This window comes from Thunnus albacares, chromosome 17 (genome assembly GCF_914725855.1).
Source record: "Thunnus albacares chromosome 17, fThuAlb1.1, whole genome shotgun sequence".
In the NCBI taxonomy this organism is placed as follows: Eukaryota; Metazoa; Chordata; class Actinopteri; order Scombriformes; family Scombridae; genus Thunnus; species Thunnus albacares.
In genome coordinates this window covers 7,346,380-7,362,464 of record NC_058122.1, presented here as the reverse complement: position 1 = coordinate 7,362,464, position 16,085 = coordinate 7,346,380, and the positions used below count along the sequence as shown (strand labels likewise).

The window sequence follows — 16,085 nt, the reverse complement described above, 5'->3', positions numbered from 1 at the left end:
TGACTGAAATCACTACTATGTTAGTTAAAAATAATGAAACAGCGCCCCCTGCTGCTCAACTGCATGGCATCGCTGTGGATTTGATTTCAACACATACAGTCCAGATTTTTAACCATTCGTGGTGACTATGCTTTTCTTCTAGAGGCAGGTGTTGTTTTGTGTTTGAGTCTATGTACTTTGTCACACGCTGGTTCAATTATACATACAATTCAACACGGTGGAAAAGAATGCACTGAAGGAATACAGCAAGCGATATGACCATTTTATACTTAAATATATCCATATGTTATATTTTTCTGACATGCATTCTCACTGGTTGAACGAATTTGGTAGTATCCTTTAGAATTATCTTTATTGTCTGTATTTTATCATGTGAGATTTTGCTGCCTTAATTTTGCAAATTAGACTGATAGACACAGACACACATCTGCCCCATGTTGACCCTTGTGACTGTTTTGTGCTTTCAGATTCAAACTAGGTGGCAAATTGCAATTCAAAAGTTGCATTAAAGGCCAAATACATGCACATAACTAAAGCAAAATAAAATCTGTGCTGAGAATTTCAGTCCTTTTTCCCTGATGATGGAGGCTACAGATCAGTCAAAATGTGATCACCAGCGAATCATGGTGCAACATGTGCCCACACACAAGTTCTCCCACTCCACATGTTCACACTTTCGTTATTACTGGTATACTGGAAATTACAGAAAAGTGACATCACAAACTGTGGAGATGAGCCAGTAGGTGGCAGTAATATACCATAAATGAGTCAATAGAAAGCATGCGGCAGTGTGAGTTCACCAAGTCAGCTTAAACAGACCTGAATTCACCTAAAATAATGCTGTTATTTATAATATTAAGATTTCAGGAGTCCCAACATTTGTCTGCAGCTGTGTTTCTATGCTAATATATGAAATGATTTAGCAGGATAAGCTCTCCTCCCACACCTCACCTCTCAATGCTGTGTACTTGTCTTAACCTTAAAAAAAGACTTTTTTGCCATGTTTGTTAGGTATTTGTGAGATATTTGCTAGCAGCACTGTTTAAAGATATCTCTGTTAAACTGCCTTACTACAATGGCAGCATATGATAGATAGATCTAACTGGAGGCTCGGGAAAGTTTAGATCTTGAATGAACTTTAGGCACTTCAAACGTGACCCTGAAAGCACCCACAAAACAGCCACAAAGGTCAACACGGGGCAGGAGTGTTTGCGCTCATCTCATCTACCTGTTTGCCGGTGGGGAGTGGAGTGGAAGGTCTCAACCTTTGCATGCCAGATAAATGCATGTGCTCATAGAGTTGAAACGAGTGATCTGATAACTCTATCACATATCAGACACCTACACAGGGACACAGATTGTTTCCATGGGATCACGATTTAATATATTGCTTGAGGGAGTGAGGGTTAAATGTCGCCTCAGTGGCGGACTGCTGCCCACTCAGGTGGTATCATTAAAAGCAGTAAACATGGGCAGAAACAGACTGCAAAGAGCTCAAGCAACCACTGGTCTTTGTTGTTTTCACCCTCAGCTGGAGTCAGAGATGACGTATAGTGGGCAGCAAATCTCTCTTTCATGCACTGGCTTTTATTTCTCACATCTACCAACCTCAAACAATATCTAGCTGTCTATGAACAAACATGTCAACATGTGTCCATCTACATTGAATTGAAAACATCAGTGGCTATAATTATGATGCTGAGGGAACTCGCACAAACGGGTCACACTAGTTCACACGCTGATAATAATCTTCTCAACCCTGCACGAAATGTCCTCCTCACTTGCAAATCCTCAAATCATCTTAAAATGTCAAAACAGGCTTTTAATGCTGGCATGTGCCTGTTGTCGACTACTAAAACTGCACCAAGCAGCCTCGTCCAGCTGGAGAGCTAAAACCCCCCGGGGTAGAGTGCTTGTGCTTGGGTCTTACACTCTATTAAAGCCTCTCATACTTAGGTGAGACTTATTTTTTTTATGTAGTTTTGCATGCACAATGTACTCAGAAAACCTTGATTTCAATTTTGTCTGAATTGCTGTCAGGGCCACCAGTGGTTAACAGAGGCCACTGGGTTACATTACTGGTAGATGGCATTAGGATGAATGGAAGCACTGGAGCGAGCTGATATCTTTAAAGTCGCCTTCCGCTCAATAATGTGTTTTTCTTCTTGTTCCTTCAGTTGGATGTTTGAGCTTCACTGTGCAGGATGATGTATATACAGAGTTTGACACTAGAGGGATGTTTTCACATTAATCTGCTGAAAGTAGAAAGTTTCTCTGAGCTCATTGAAAATCAGATTTTAATGGTCAACCTATGAGCATGATTTGTGACATCACGACTAGCTTGGAAGCCAATCCTGGCTCAATATTCAACTTAAAAAGTGTGATGTGGAAACCTGAAGCCTCCAGTGCATTAACACTGAGAATGGACTTTACAGTGAAATAGGAGACATCTTGTGTCCAGCAGTTAAACTTTTGAAATTTACAATATTTTTATATTCATAGATTCAGGAATTTTTAATGGGGGAGAATGAGGAGATGCAATTTTAAGGATTTTAATAACTGAATTTTTTTTGTGGAAAAACCGTATCAGACACAAATGATTATTCAGAGTATTTTATATACATGTTAAAACATATCTGGAGGGGATCTTTAAGTACTAGAATAGATTCCAGATGAGAAGGCCAGAAAGAGGACAGCAGCACTGATGTAACTGTCTGCTTAAGGCAGCCGGTGACAAAAACGAAAGCGGAGAGGAGCCAGATTGGGGGGAAGAGCTACAGTGGTACTCAGAGTGCTAAAGTCAAAATGTGGAGCAGACAGTGCACCAGACCGTGGCTAACATGATGTTAAAGATCTCACTGTGCTGCAGCAGAGTGCAGCATGCAGAGCACCCCGGGGCGTCTCTCTACAAGAAATGAAATCATCCGCTTCCTCTTCGCTGCACCCTCGGATCAACTGACACATGCACATAATCTGCACCTCAAGAGCAAGAGAGATGCTTCGGATGGGTTTCATAATGAAATGAGGCCTCATGTATTGAGTTGGCGTTTTGCTAAAATTACTGACTGAGTCACTGCCGATGCCCTAGTATCTTTAAGAATTCCCTTTTGGTCATAGGTAGAGGATGCAGCGCATTTTCAGATTACAGCCAAGATGATTGCATACAACACCAGCAGCAGTAGCTACATCTGGATGGGCAAGATCACCCAAAGCTAGGATGTCAAAAAGGTCAAACGCCTCATATGACCATATGGGCATTTTTCATGTTTTAGTCCATTTATTGCAGACCAAATGAGTATACTGTACTGTTTTTGTGCGCTTTTTCCCCCCTGTGACTCCTGTTTCAGCAAGGAATTGAAAAATCTAGTCTTTAAACTGGCTTCAGACAGCCAATCCATCACAGTGAGTAAGATCATTATGGTTATGCACAGCTCAGAGCATGGGTTGTCTTGAAAAGATGTTGTGCTGGTGAGCTGCTCTGTTCTTTTTGTGACATTGGTGTTTTCCGGGTTTGATTTTACAACCACAGCTAATGACTGCGGCTCTCAAATCCTGGTATTTTCTAAAGGTTCCCACGAACAAAGAACCGCCATTCACAAATGAAAAACAAATTTGCGCTTTCAACTGCATTAACGAGCAACAGCAGATCTGCCAATGATCCAAACTCCACAGACTTTCACTGTGATGGTTTACTCATCACACGCAAGTTTCGAGTCTGCAAAATGATTACCATACTGCACTGACATGTGGAAACCACCGGCTGTCTAGGTGTGAAGATGCATTTATAAATCTGACACAAATAGCATTGAAAAATGGTCAGCAGCGATGGAAAAAAGCAAGGAAAAATAAATTTCTCCTCTTAATATCGAGCTGAATTTATAAGACATTAAATGTCTTGCTCTGATTTGTACACTAGCATATGGTGGCTAATGTTAGCAAACTTTAGGTATAGCTACATATTGCTGTGTTAGCTTGCTGAAATCTTCTCATGCTATTACACTACATTTTAGCATACCACAAACATTTCAATTGTTTTGTCACAAAAGAAAAACAAAACGTTAACACTTTGTACTGGAAATGGAGGGAAATTCAATGTGTCATCCTGTAATTACCATTTGTGGCCACAGAGGCCGCTGTTTAGCAAATTAGTCAGCGATTTAAGTACTCTCGATTTTTTAGGAGAACACCAGTATACTCCCTCTCGTTAGATACTTCATTAATAAGCAATAACATACAATGCCACTGATGCAATGCACCCCAAACCAGGCTCGCTAATGTGGTGAGAAAAGCAACAGCAGCTTAAAAGTGAAAATGTACTGCTGCCGTCGCCACCTACAGGCAAAGAAAGGAACTGTGGCTGAAGTTTTGACACATCACCTGCAGGCAATGACTGTTATAGCTGCAGCTCTTTTGTTTTTTTAATATACGCTATCGTGTATGTATTTTATGTTTTAGATTTTCATTTTGGAGGAACAATAGTTATAGAAAAGAAAGAAAAGGTTGAAACACTTCAGGTTGGCAAGTGTAAAACTGTTATGATGACTCAACACATTCCTCCTGTTGAGAATCTGCAGGCTACTAAATATGAATAAGTGAGTTTGTGAATTTTTGAGCCACTTACCACCCGGTTCTAAGAAGTATGCCTAAAATATAAACCACAAAAATGATTCTCATTTTTTAATAATTGCATTTTATTAATTGAAAACAAAACAAAACAAAAAAACAAAACAAATGCAAATAAAAAAGAGCAAAAACAAAAAAAACAGTATCATTAGGTAAGACAAGGCGAGAGACACTTAAATAAGAAGAGTTCCATGTTGGTGAGGACAAAGGTGGATGCAGGTTGATGTAGGAAGGGGGAAAGGGGGGCGTTGTTGGATGGGACAGGTTGGATTATGTACACTGTTTCTCACTGCAGGACTGGCAGGCCCCGGAAAAAAAGGGGAGGGGGGCTCAAAGTAGCAGGTCGGAGACACTGAAACACCAGAGAGAAAGGCACTATCCAGAGAGAACAAGAAAACAGAAACCATTAACACAAACACAGTAAACAAACACACAAACACACTGGACCAGAGCAGAAATCAAAATGTCTGACAAAAGAAAAAAAAAAAAAAAGTGCTTGACCACACGCCACATTGGACAAAAGAAAAAAAAAAAAGAAAGGGGAGAAAAAAATCTTTTACATCATTTAAGCTGATCTCTCAACTTTTAGCATAAAAGACAATCTCTCAGTTTTCTGAACTGTTAATCTGTGCCAGCCGCAGATCTGCACTGGTGATTACACAATGTGATTATCCAAACTCTGCCTCTTTGCTACGTGCAGGTATAACAAAGGAGGAGAGCGTCTGCGTATGCATGCATGTAATGAATGTGTTTGAATATGCATGTTAACTACCTGTACATATCCTCATACACCACTCTCTTTATGAATGAATATCGACAACATTACTAATTCAGCATGTCTTTTTAAAATCCCTTGCGTGGTTGTGTAGTTCAGTTCTCCGACCGTGCTTCCCTCATGTTAATGTCTACGGACTCAGTCAGCTACATTCACTGCCCAAGTAAAATGGCTGCAATAAATACATTGGCTTTGAAAAAAGGTGGCTGACCTTATACAGGGCTTCGTAATACAACAGCTCTTGCAGCATTCATGGCTCTACTTGCTGGTCAACATTAGCTTCCTGACAGGCTTAGTTTCTTCTCAGAGAACTAACTTTTACTTTTCTCGCATTATAGACAAGAGAAACGTTCTCAAATGGAATTTATGACCCCTTAAATATCATGCTGTTATTATCTGAGAGCCCTCAGATAGATTCAGAAAAAAAAAAAGAAAAAAAAAACTTGACTGACAATTCAGCACATTCTAGAGCTACTAGGTCTTATCCAGACTAACAAAAGATTGAACATAATTTACAAATGGAAAAAAAATACAATTTGTGATGAGAGGTAAAACAGACAAACACATACAAATATATAATATATATTCTTAAAAAATGGATTCTCTCTATAGTTGATTTATTTATACAGCCGATGGCTGATGTACAATGCTCACGTGCCAATGATCTTACACATGGAAACTTGCTGTAGATGGCATCAGTTTTTTTTTCTCTCTTCTTTTTTTTGTACATTTTTTTTTAAAACCACTTCTTTTTTATATTTTTCTCTTTTTTTTCTTTAAAACAGAGTTAGGATTTACCGGTAGGCATTTCATTTAGGTGATTAAAAACAACATGCGGCAAAGAAAAAAAAAAGAAAAAAAAAAGAAAAAAAAAAAAAAACACAAAAGAAAAAAGGCAGAATGTTAAGAAGTTAAAGGAGAAGACAGAAGCAGCTGTGGGACTTCTAGCGGTAGAATCATTTGGTTATCTTCACGGTTGGTGCACTACGCTTAAGTTTCTCTGCATTTAGATTTCCCTCAAAGACAGTTCAGTCCTCGCCGAGGCATTCACTGGGGAGGTGAACATTCTCAGCGCAAGTTAAAGTTGATTTTTGCTCAGCTGCCACCCACACAGCGCCGCCTACGACAGCACTACTCCTGTTTTATCTCTCTCTCTCACTTTCAGTTGTTTGCGTTCTTCCTGTCTGCTCCTGTTATCGTGGGATGGCCAAGAGGGGGTGAAGGGGGTGGTTGGGGGGGTTTGGATGGGGGCTGATGAGATCAAGAACGATGATGATGATGGTAATGGTGATGGTTGCTGTTGTTGTTGTTGTTGTTGTTGTTGTTGTTGTTGTTTACATGGTCTGACTGTTTACATGTTCCGATTGACAGGTGTGACGTAGTTGCGGGGGAACATGCCCGTCTGGCCGTGGCAACCGCCTTTCCACCAGTTGGGGTCAGAGTTGTCCAGGACTTGGATGAAGTCGCCGCGTCGGAAACCCAGCTCTCCTTCCTCCTGGGGGTCGAAGTCAAAGAGCGCCTGCACATATGTGGGATGCTGTGCAAACAAAACAAGGAGAAAGAGGTTGCAGGCAGGTTAGTGAGGGTGTAATGTGATGAAAAGACACAAAGAAAGAGAAAAAAATCAATAGTCCCCTCGCTGTTGTGACCCTACGTAATATTCTGGCAGCAGTCAGGCAGTCACAAAAAAAATAATTCACAAGTTCAGTGGCTGACTTTCAAATGTCACTGATTCTCCAGAGTCTGACACTGAGCTTATAAGATTTATACATTAAGTGAGCCGCAACTCTTCTGAAGCTTTTATGAAACCCAAACACACAGAAAGTTCTTTCTCAGTTCTTCCTTCACTTGCTGATGACAACATGCACATGTTCTAAAACAAAACCATAACACTGACAATACAGAGCAGGTGATGAGGTAAATAACGCACTTTTGTCCCAAATTGGCAGCAAGTATTTAGACAATGCCACTGAGCACTTTGATGAAATTCGCTGTGGCTTCTAATAGATTTTTCATTCTGGGGTCTACTGTCAATGAAATTAAAGACCTCATTACCACCATCATCAGCGTAAAGGTCAATGATGGATGTTAGTATGAACTTATTGAGAATAACGCTGTCACAGTCACTCTGATAATACTGGAGGTTTTCTTCTTAACAACATAATAGTTTCAATTGGAGTGATAAAGGACTCTCACTGCATCAGCTGATCAGGTACATGAATAAAATAAATCATGTCTATAATTCTCACCTGTTCTCCTAATTAATATTTTAAATATTATGTATACAGTAAAACCAACAGAGCATGTTGTTGGCTGCTGTTATCTTGTTCTGGTATCAAAAACTCATCACATTATCATCACAACTCTAAAATAAAACTTTGGTTTTAAGTGTTAGAGAGGAAAGCACTGGTTGTTTTTTTTCAACAGGTTGCTGACCACAGTGCAGAACAGATGTGTCCAATGACATTCCTGCAAGCAATAGTAAGTTCACATGTGGTTAAAGTGACAACCGACATGCTCTCTCTGGTTATAGAGTGCAGCACTCACCCTTTGCCACAAGTGATCTAGACTTGAGTGAAGGAAATTATCAATATGAACATGTATGGTTGTCAATTTGAAAAGTACATCCAATTATATCTTCTAATAAGTTCACCTCTAAATAGTTTTGTTCAGTCTTAGGGATGTAAGTCTTACCTGGGGGACCTGCTCTATGTCTCGCAGAAAGATTTGCTGATTACGGGAGACTGAGGTGGAGCGGTGGTAGTCCACCAGCTCGTTGAGCGAGTTAAACTTCACCACCCATAGGAAATACTTTCCAGCCCCGTCACGAAGAACCTTGAAGTGCTGGACGTCATTTCCAAACCTGCAAGAGGTCACAGAGGGGGGAAACTTTGAGGAAGGGGGATCTTCACAAATATTTCTGACAGCCATGTGAAGTTGTTGTTGAAGGCATTGTGCAGATTTAAACAAATGCAGTGGAACACTCAGACATTAACCTCACTTATCAAATGCATTAGGCGTGTCTGTGACAGACTGCTAAGTGTTTAATCAAATGAATCAGTCACGCCGGTAACAGACTGACATTATTACCAGCTGACTAGAATCAGGACAGTCCAGACAGTTGTTAAGATCCATATCTTAACAACTTTACATGTAACCTGCTGTGAACCAATGAGTCTTTTGGGAAGGTCAGATCGGAAAGACAGAAAAGAGGAAACGAGCTCTTTTAGTAAGTATTCAAAAAATGCTGATTAGAAAAAACACCGGTCAGCAGAGGGCAGCACCGAGACTTCACAGGAATAAGGAAGTGGTTGTGCTGATGACTCAGAGGGACCAAGTATGGAAACTTATGAACCTGATCAATTGTCGGGAAACTGTACACTGATTTAAGGATAACATGAAATTGTATTAATAGATAACAGCATGAATATGAATCATATTTATTCCCCTTGAGTGATACATCTGTGTGTTGCTACTTACTTCACAGAGAGAGAGAAGTCCCCCGGTGCACTCTCGCTCTCTCTAATGAGGAAGGCCCCGTCGTGCCTCTGTTTGTTTAGCATCTCTTCTGCTTTGGCCCGAGGAATCTTCCCGAAGAACCACCTGGAGGAGGAAGGAAACAGGTACAAGTGAGAGTCGACCCAAAGCCACCACTTAACAGTCTTCTTTTTGCATATATCTGACTGGATCCATTCAATCGATAATGGACAACGCTGTAAACATGATTATTTTGGGTACAATCACACTCACATTTACACCTAAAGCTATGCAGAGTTTAACTTTAGCTCAAGTGTGAGACTGTGGGAGGAAACACGAGAGCATGCCAGCATCACACTTCTTGTTGGCTGTCAGGTTTGAATTGAGGAGACAGTGCTAACCACTGACCCATCGAGCTGCCCAGTGATGACAGTCAATAAGCTGAATTGTACATAGAAATAAATGTAATTCAGCATTCACTCTGAATGTACACAGCAGGAAGCAGGGAATAATAAATTAGAGTAAGGGCCACATACAAGGAAGTAGATTAGTTATTAAAAATCATACCAAGCAAAGCCAACACAGGAAAATTTTCTACCATAATTCTCCAACTGTGCAGTGTGATTCTAAGTCTAAAAATTGAGAAGGATTATCTTTAAAAGAAAAGATCAGATTTGAGATTTAATCTCACCACTTTTGAAGTAGCATAAATTAATTATTTGCATGTGTGCTACTAATATATCACTGAGAAAACTCTGACAGAGGGAATAAGTGAGAGTGATAAAGATAGAGAGGAAGAGACAAAGCCTGTGAAAGCTCTTTACTAGTGTTAATAATTAAAAAGTACAGTGAGCCAAAAGATGACATCTTGGCTCCTTTACACGTAGGTGAAAATCAATAATGAAATGGCCAACTCTTAATCTGCTTTGGATCTGTGCATGACAGCGCAGCAGGCCTGCACACCAAGTCTCTTTCCCTGTTTGATAAAAGTGATAGCAGAGCAATTAATGGAGCCAAGGAAACGAAACAGGATGAGGAGAATGACTGGCATTATCATCAACTACACACACACACACACACACACTTTACCTCTGCAAAAGGGAATGGTCTAAATCATTCATGCTGTTAATTCTATTGCTTAGATTGCAACACAAACCAAAGCATTAGCCACAAAAACTCAATTCTGGCCTGATGACTGTTGGGTGGAGAAAAGATCTGTGCACAGACAGAGAGGACTGTGACTTGGAGCGGAGCCACACTGTATTGTGCCCTGCTGTATAGCACAGCTGTGTGTAGGTCTGTGTGGGTGCCTGGTGCTTTCGGGTGGCACTTCATTGTCACCACAATGGGAGACAAAGGCACTTCATTGCCTCGTGACCATTACTGTACTGGATAGTTTTCCACTGTAACCTTTACGGTAATTCATTCTACCCATAAACAACAAGGTGCAATACTATTTCACTAAATTACCATATTCCACTACCTCATCAAGACAAGTCTGACTCAAATAATACGCAAACATAGCTAATTAAAAGGAGATCTTCTTGAAAAAACAACTTTACTGAGGACGTCCAAGGATGCAGTGACTCAATACGAGACATGAGGAAACCTCTCACAATGACAGGAGTCTGATCTGGGGTTCATCTGGGATCCAGTCTTAGTGGAAAATTGGCCTATTTCACAATAAATGATCTTTGATGGGAAGCTTTTACTATGGCGAGCAGGTACTGGAAGTGCATGAGTTTACATCAACAGCCCCGCCTTGATCATCCCCTAAATTTACAAAATTAAACTTTACTCCTATGTTAACATGCAAGCAAGAAAGCAAACAAAATATGTGAACACACTATTTGGAATTAATTGCTTGATTAACTCTGATAACTATATTTCACAGCTGCTCTGTATATTGCCACACTTTTAAGTTCTCAAACTCTTCAAAACTTCCTGGCATTGGTCTTTATTTGTAAGTTAGTGTTTGCCAACTGGTGGGGAGCAAATACATGATGCAGCATTCTTTACAAAACAACAACCACACGCACGGAGGAGCCGAGGGACGGTTTTTTTTTTCTTCCCCTCTTTAAAGCAAAAAGCTTTGGGACACATGATGTGAACATTAACCAGGTTGACAAACTGGACAGTGATGAGTGAAAGGGTACAGTCATAGTCTAAATATTAAAAAAATAAAATTAGAATTAACCTATTGTGAAACGGAGCAGTTGCAAAACTAGGCACTGTTTCACTACGTAAGTGCCAGGGTACAGGAAGAAACGTCAACAGATCTCTTCTTGTGTAGAAATGTCAGATCCTGCACATACACAGCCTACTAAATGCCACAGCTGTTCCTGCAGTCTTTGATGTGGTTGGGTGAGTGGCAGGCAGGAAAATTAATCCTAAACCCCTGATGAGGAAGTAATATTAAAGTAATGGTCAAATTGAGGGGTGAAAATTAAGCAGAGATAACAGCACAGCACAAATCTCTCATGGTGTCTGATGACAACTGGTAACAACATGTCAACATATACATGACTCATAGTCTGCTAATCAGTTCCCTCTTTTCAACTTAACAAATTCTGTCATTTTGACAGTAAGTAGCATGCACAGCGTTTTTGTATTGACATATTTGGACAATTAATAAAAGCTGAATAAAAAAAAAAAAACACCAAAAAATGGTTTTACTGTTTTGTTTCAGTGCTTGAGCCGAGCAATCAAAATGATTAAAGTGGTACTGCACACTTAAATGTGTTTTTTGAGCTGTAAATTAAATTAGATGACTGTACTGTGATGAAACACATCAAAGCTGGTGTTAATATTGATATTGACAACCAGATTTATAAAGATCAACATCCCATCTCCTGTTTCAAATCAGCCCTGAACCCTGCAAGATCAATGCTGACACAGAGTCCACCGTTTGGGACTTATGCACGTCATGAAATTTATATTAAAAAAAAAGAATGTTAACGTCCTAATGGCTACGTACTGACACTCCCCCCACGGACACACACACACACACACAACTCTGGGTTATTGGTGAGATCTGTGCCGTTAGTCTGGGTCAGCCTACCACCTCCGGCTTGTCTTTGGCGTCCAGCTAGGTGTACGGCCCTGTCGGCGTTGGAGCCTCCGTATGAGACTCTTAAAGACGTCTCATAATGACAAATGCCGGTTCAGTCAGTTCGCATAAAATCAAACCGGTTTAATCTCGTACACCGGACCAGACCGGCAAAACCAGAAACCGACCCAACCCTACTTTCCGCATAATATTAATGTGCAGAAAATGTCGTGCTCAGTATGAATATGTTGAAAACTTTGTATAAAAGCTGTAATACCCTTGAGAACCTTCATTATAATGATTATGAGAGGTTCAGGGGTACAGATGTGTGAAGCCCAGCTAAATATTGATTCCATATAACCATAATAAAGACTGTAAACACTTGAGTATTATTACTTCACTGGTACAAAGTGGATACAATTTAAAAAAAACAAAACACAACAGGAAAGACACAAGAAAACCCAATACAGTGACATCCCCCCCTGAAAAAAGATAAAGGTACATCTGTTAGCACCCCGGCAATGATGCAATAAGGTCAATATTCAATTAAGCGCTAGAGGCCTGGAGCACATTAATAAAGAGAGAGCTAATCTGGCACTGAGCGCAGGTCTAGAGGTAATGTCCTCTAAGGATCCTGCCAGGCGTTCTCTAAAGTGGTTTCACACAAACTCACACACACAAACACACACTTGACCAAGGCATCACGTACAATCAGGTCTCATAAGAGTGAACCGGATGGTGGCAGTTTAAGCCTCGTCAACCTGAGCAACTGATCAAATTAATGTGATCAAAATAGTGTTTTATTGCAGACAGAGCAACATCATGACAACCTCAAGTATACAGTAAGTAAGCACTGTTCCTCCTCTCAGTTACACCTACAGGGAGGGAAATACACACCCTGTTACTCTAATGGATCTGGGGGTTCACATCCGTTAGCGCAGCAGAATTCATATATTGTATGGCCTGTATGTAGCACACTTTGATAGATACACAAAGACCAATTAAAACCCAACATTAGGAAAAATTGGTATGCAGAATACTTACGGATGAGCTTTCATCTCTATGTAATTCTTGGGGATGAAACCATCTTTTCCGTTTAGCTCTGCCTTGTACCAGTTCTGATCACACTCTTCATTTAATACCTAGTGTTGACAAAAAGAAAGAGAGAGAGAGAGAGAGAGAGAGAGACAGAGAGAGAGAGGGGAGACAATCACGTTAGTGCCATATAAAAATGTCAACAATGGAAAACAACGATAAGCAACCAACCTACTAAATTAGGTTTAGAGCATTAAATTTAATTTCCTGTGACTTAGTAGGGTGCATGTACTGCATGTTAGATAACAGCCAGGTAAATATTAGGAAATTACAAAATACAATTGCAAATACAACCACATGGATACAGTTTGAAGTGACAGCTTCTAACTAGCAAAGGAACAAATAATGTGTCTAAATGTGAATAGAGAAGTCAAAGGTTCACTCATTTCATCAGTACGCCTGAGTGACGCCGAGACAGCTGCGAGGTCATTCATGTCTGACACAGCGAAGGTGTGTTGGGCTACTGGTGCATCAATGCATGTCCAAATCAATAAGCATGTGCCACTATGATCTATTTGTGAACAAGCTTATGAGAGATGGGGGGGGGGGGGGAAGTTCACCTCCACACTGCAGCAGCTGATATATCTTCAAAAAGGTTCCAATAAGCGTTGTTCCATTCATAACTTGAAATGATTTCTTTTGGGATTTTTTTTGCATGTGAATGCCACGTCACCCTATATGAGTTTGTGTTATTTAAAGAAATACACATCACAGAACTGAGAGCGGGTGAGAAAGTGTGGGTATACATGTTGCTGCAGATACAGGGCATGTCTTTATAAAAAGGTGTTAAAGGTTTCAAAGCACTTCAACGATCCCTTGAAACAAGACAATCTCTTGGCCATATTGGTTATAAAACCAGCCTTATTTTGAAATTATTGGAGGTCAAGTGTGTGATTTAGTATGCAATCCTACTGCTGTACATCACCAGCACACTGAACATCCTATAGTATTCGATGTCATGTGAAATTGTTCCATTTCAGTGTGTTTCAGCAACATCTAGACATGTACAAACTTAAGAGGAAATCTAAGCAACGCCACTGAGTCATGTAACCTCCGTCTGAATGACATCGCAAAAAACAGCCAAAGGCCATTCCACGCACTGAGTCTAACTTGTGGCCATCACAGACTGAAAGCCTGGAAAACAAAACAACAACAAAAAACAAAAAAAAAAGACACAACACACATGTCGCACGACCGAGCTGTTTGAGTAGTTTGAATTAAAGCAGTTCACTTCTCTCATCCAGTCAGACAGACAGACAGACAGCCCTGCAGTGAAGAATGACTCAGTTTTACTCAGACGACTTTCATGAGTCAAGTTTGTTAGAAGCCATTTCTTTCACTGTCTTTCAATTAATCACTTCCCATCTGCATTATTCAAAGAGAATAACTTTTTTTTTTTTTAATAGCTTAATGCAGCGTCACTAGAGTTCTCTGCGGACAGCTGACAATCCTTAATGCATATCAGACTCAAACTTTTTTCCATTTGTCCCTTTATTTTCTCCACTTTTTTTTATTTCTTTGCCTCCCTCTTCCTCTCCCCTCAAATTTATAATTTCCCCCTAGCCCAGCCCAGGACAGCTGTCCAATTGGCCCGTGTGCGGCGTGAGTGGTCTGGGTCTATTTGCTCCAGTGAGCTTGCAGAATGCCAGCTGTCACTGGCCTCCCCCAGCTGCTAACCCTGCACCAGACCAGCATTACTGGATGAGGGAGTGGCCTTGGCCCGAAAACGTGAGTTGGTGGGAATCACGAACGGGGGGGGAATAGGGGTGTCGTATGTAACGCAGCGGACGTACAAATATTTGGTCACTCAATGACAAACACCCAACACCTTAACATGTCTTACTGATACCATGAACTCAAAATGACCTCCTTATCACTTTCTGTCAACAAACACACGCACACACTCTCCAAGTATCGGACGTTTCTGTCCGATAAAGTGTGTTTGATTTAATTAAGTCCTGCATGTGTTGTTGTCGCCCTAAACCGCTGACTCACAGGAAACCTCATTTTGAGACGCTAGAACAGCGCCCTGGGCTCGCAGTCATGAGCTGCATGTGATGGTGCGAGTGACTGATTTGCTTGATCTATGTACGCTGGAGTAAAGCAGATCCAAGGAGTCAGGCTCACCGCACAGTGTGCCTGCCCTGAGGCTGTTTTAGCAGAGCTGAGTGGAAGGAAGAGGTGGCGTGTAAAGTTAGTCGATGGGAATGCAGAAACCATATTACTTTACACACACACACACACGCATACGCAGACACACAGAGGACAGCAACACTCTCACCACTTGTAGCTGAGATACTTTAAAAACAATCAGAAAGATCAACAAAACTGTGGGAGTAGGAAATATGCTCTACTGCAGTTTTGTAGGTGGCAGAGTTGTCAAGCAGTCAGAGAGACAATGCTTCATCCTCACAACAACCCAGGTTCAAGCCCACTTGTTGGCAAGCATCTACTCCTCTAAAGCGCCCTTAAGACCCTGCCAGCTCCAGCAGCACTGCTCGGTTGATACTGCACTCTGACCTCCCTCCAGGAAAGCAGAAGAACTTTTTTAACTTGATGAATTATTCTCAGTAAACTGATAACAAGTATGCACACTGTGGTAAAGTAGAATGAGTCTGCAAGTCTGAAAATAAGAACAAGATGTCACATTTTACAATGCACCTTGAAAATATAAAACATTCATTACAACATCAACATTAGCTACAATAGGAACAAATCAATCAACAGAACAGGGGAGGAAATACAGTCCAAGTGTAGAATGGACTGAACAAAAAATAATAATGATAAAATCATGAATTCTTTATCTGTTGTCACTAACCAGATGTTGAAATGCATCTTGGAATACAATAAATTAGTTACCATATGCACGAGATAATTAAAACACATAACACACTGTCTGCTATGATCTACACTGAACAAGGGCCATTGAATAGATATGCAAAAAAACCAGAAAGTAAAGCAGGGGTGAAAACAGATAAGATGTCAGCAAGAGGACAACAGCCATTAGAATCACCCCTTTTCAACCCACCATGCTAGTTAATACAACATCTGTAAAACAAAGCAGCT

General features: G+C 40.6%; 1 protein-coding gene across 1 annotated transcript in view; it reads right to left on the bottom strand.

The window, feature by feature from the left end:
- Positions 1-5,793: 5,793 nt before the first annotated feature.
- The window catches only part of grb2b (growth factor receptor-bound protein 2b), a 29,119-nt gene continuing 18,827 nt past the window's right edge, over positions 5,794-16,085 (bottom strand). Inside the window, exons 3-6 of the mRNA XM_044332012.1 lie at positions 12,969-13,066; positions 8,879-9,001; positions 8,093-8,261; positions 5,794-6,935 (exon numbers count right to left, since the gene is read on the bottom strand). Coding sequence (XP_044187947.1) covers positions 6,750-6,935; positions 8,093-8,261; positions 8,879-9,001; positions 12,969-13,066 — 576 coding nt within the window. The 3' untranslated portion in view covers positions 5,794-6,749. The remainder of the gene's footprint in view (positions 6,936-8,092; positions 8,262-8,878; positions 9,002-12,968; positions 13,067-16,085) is intronic.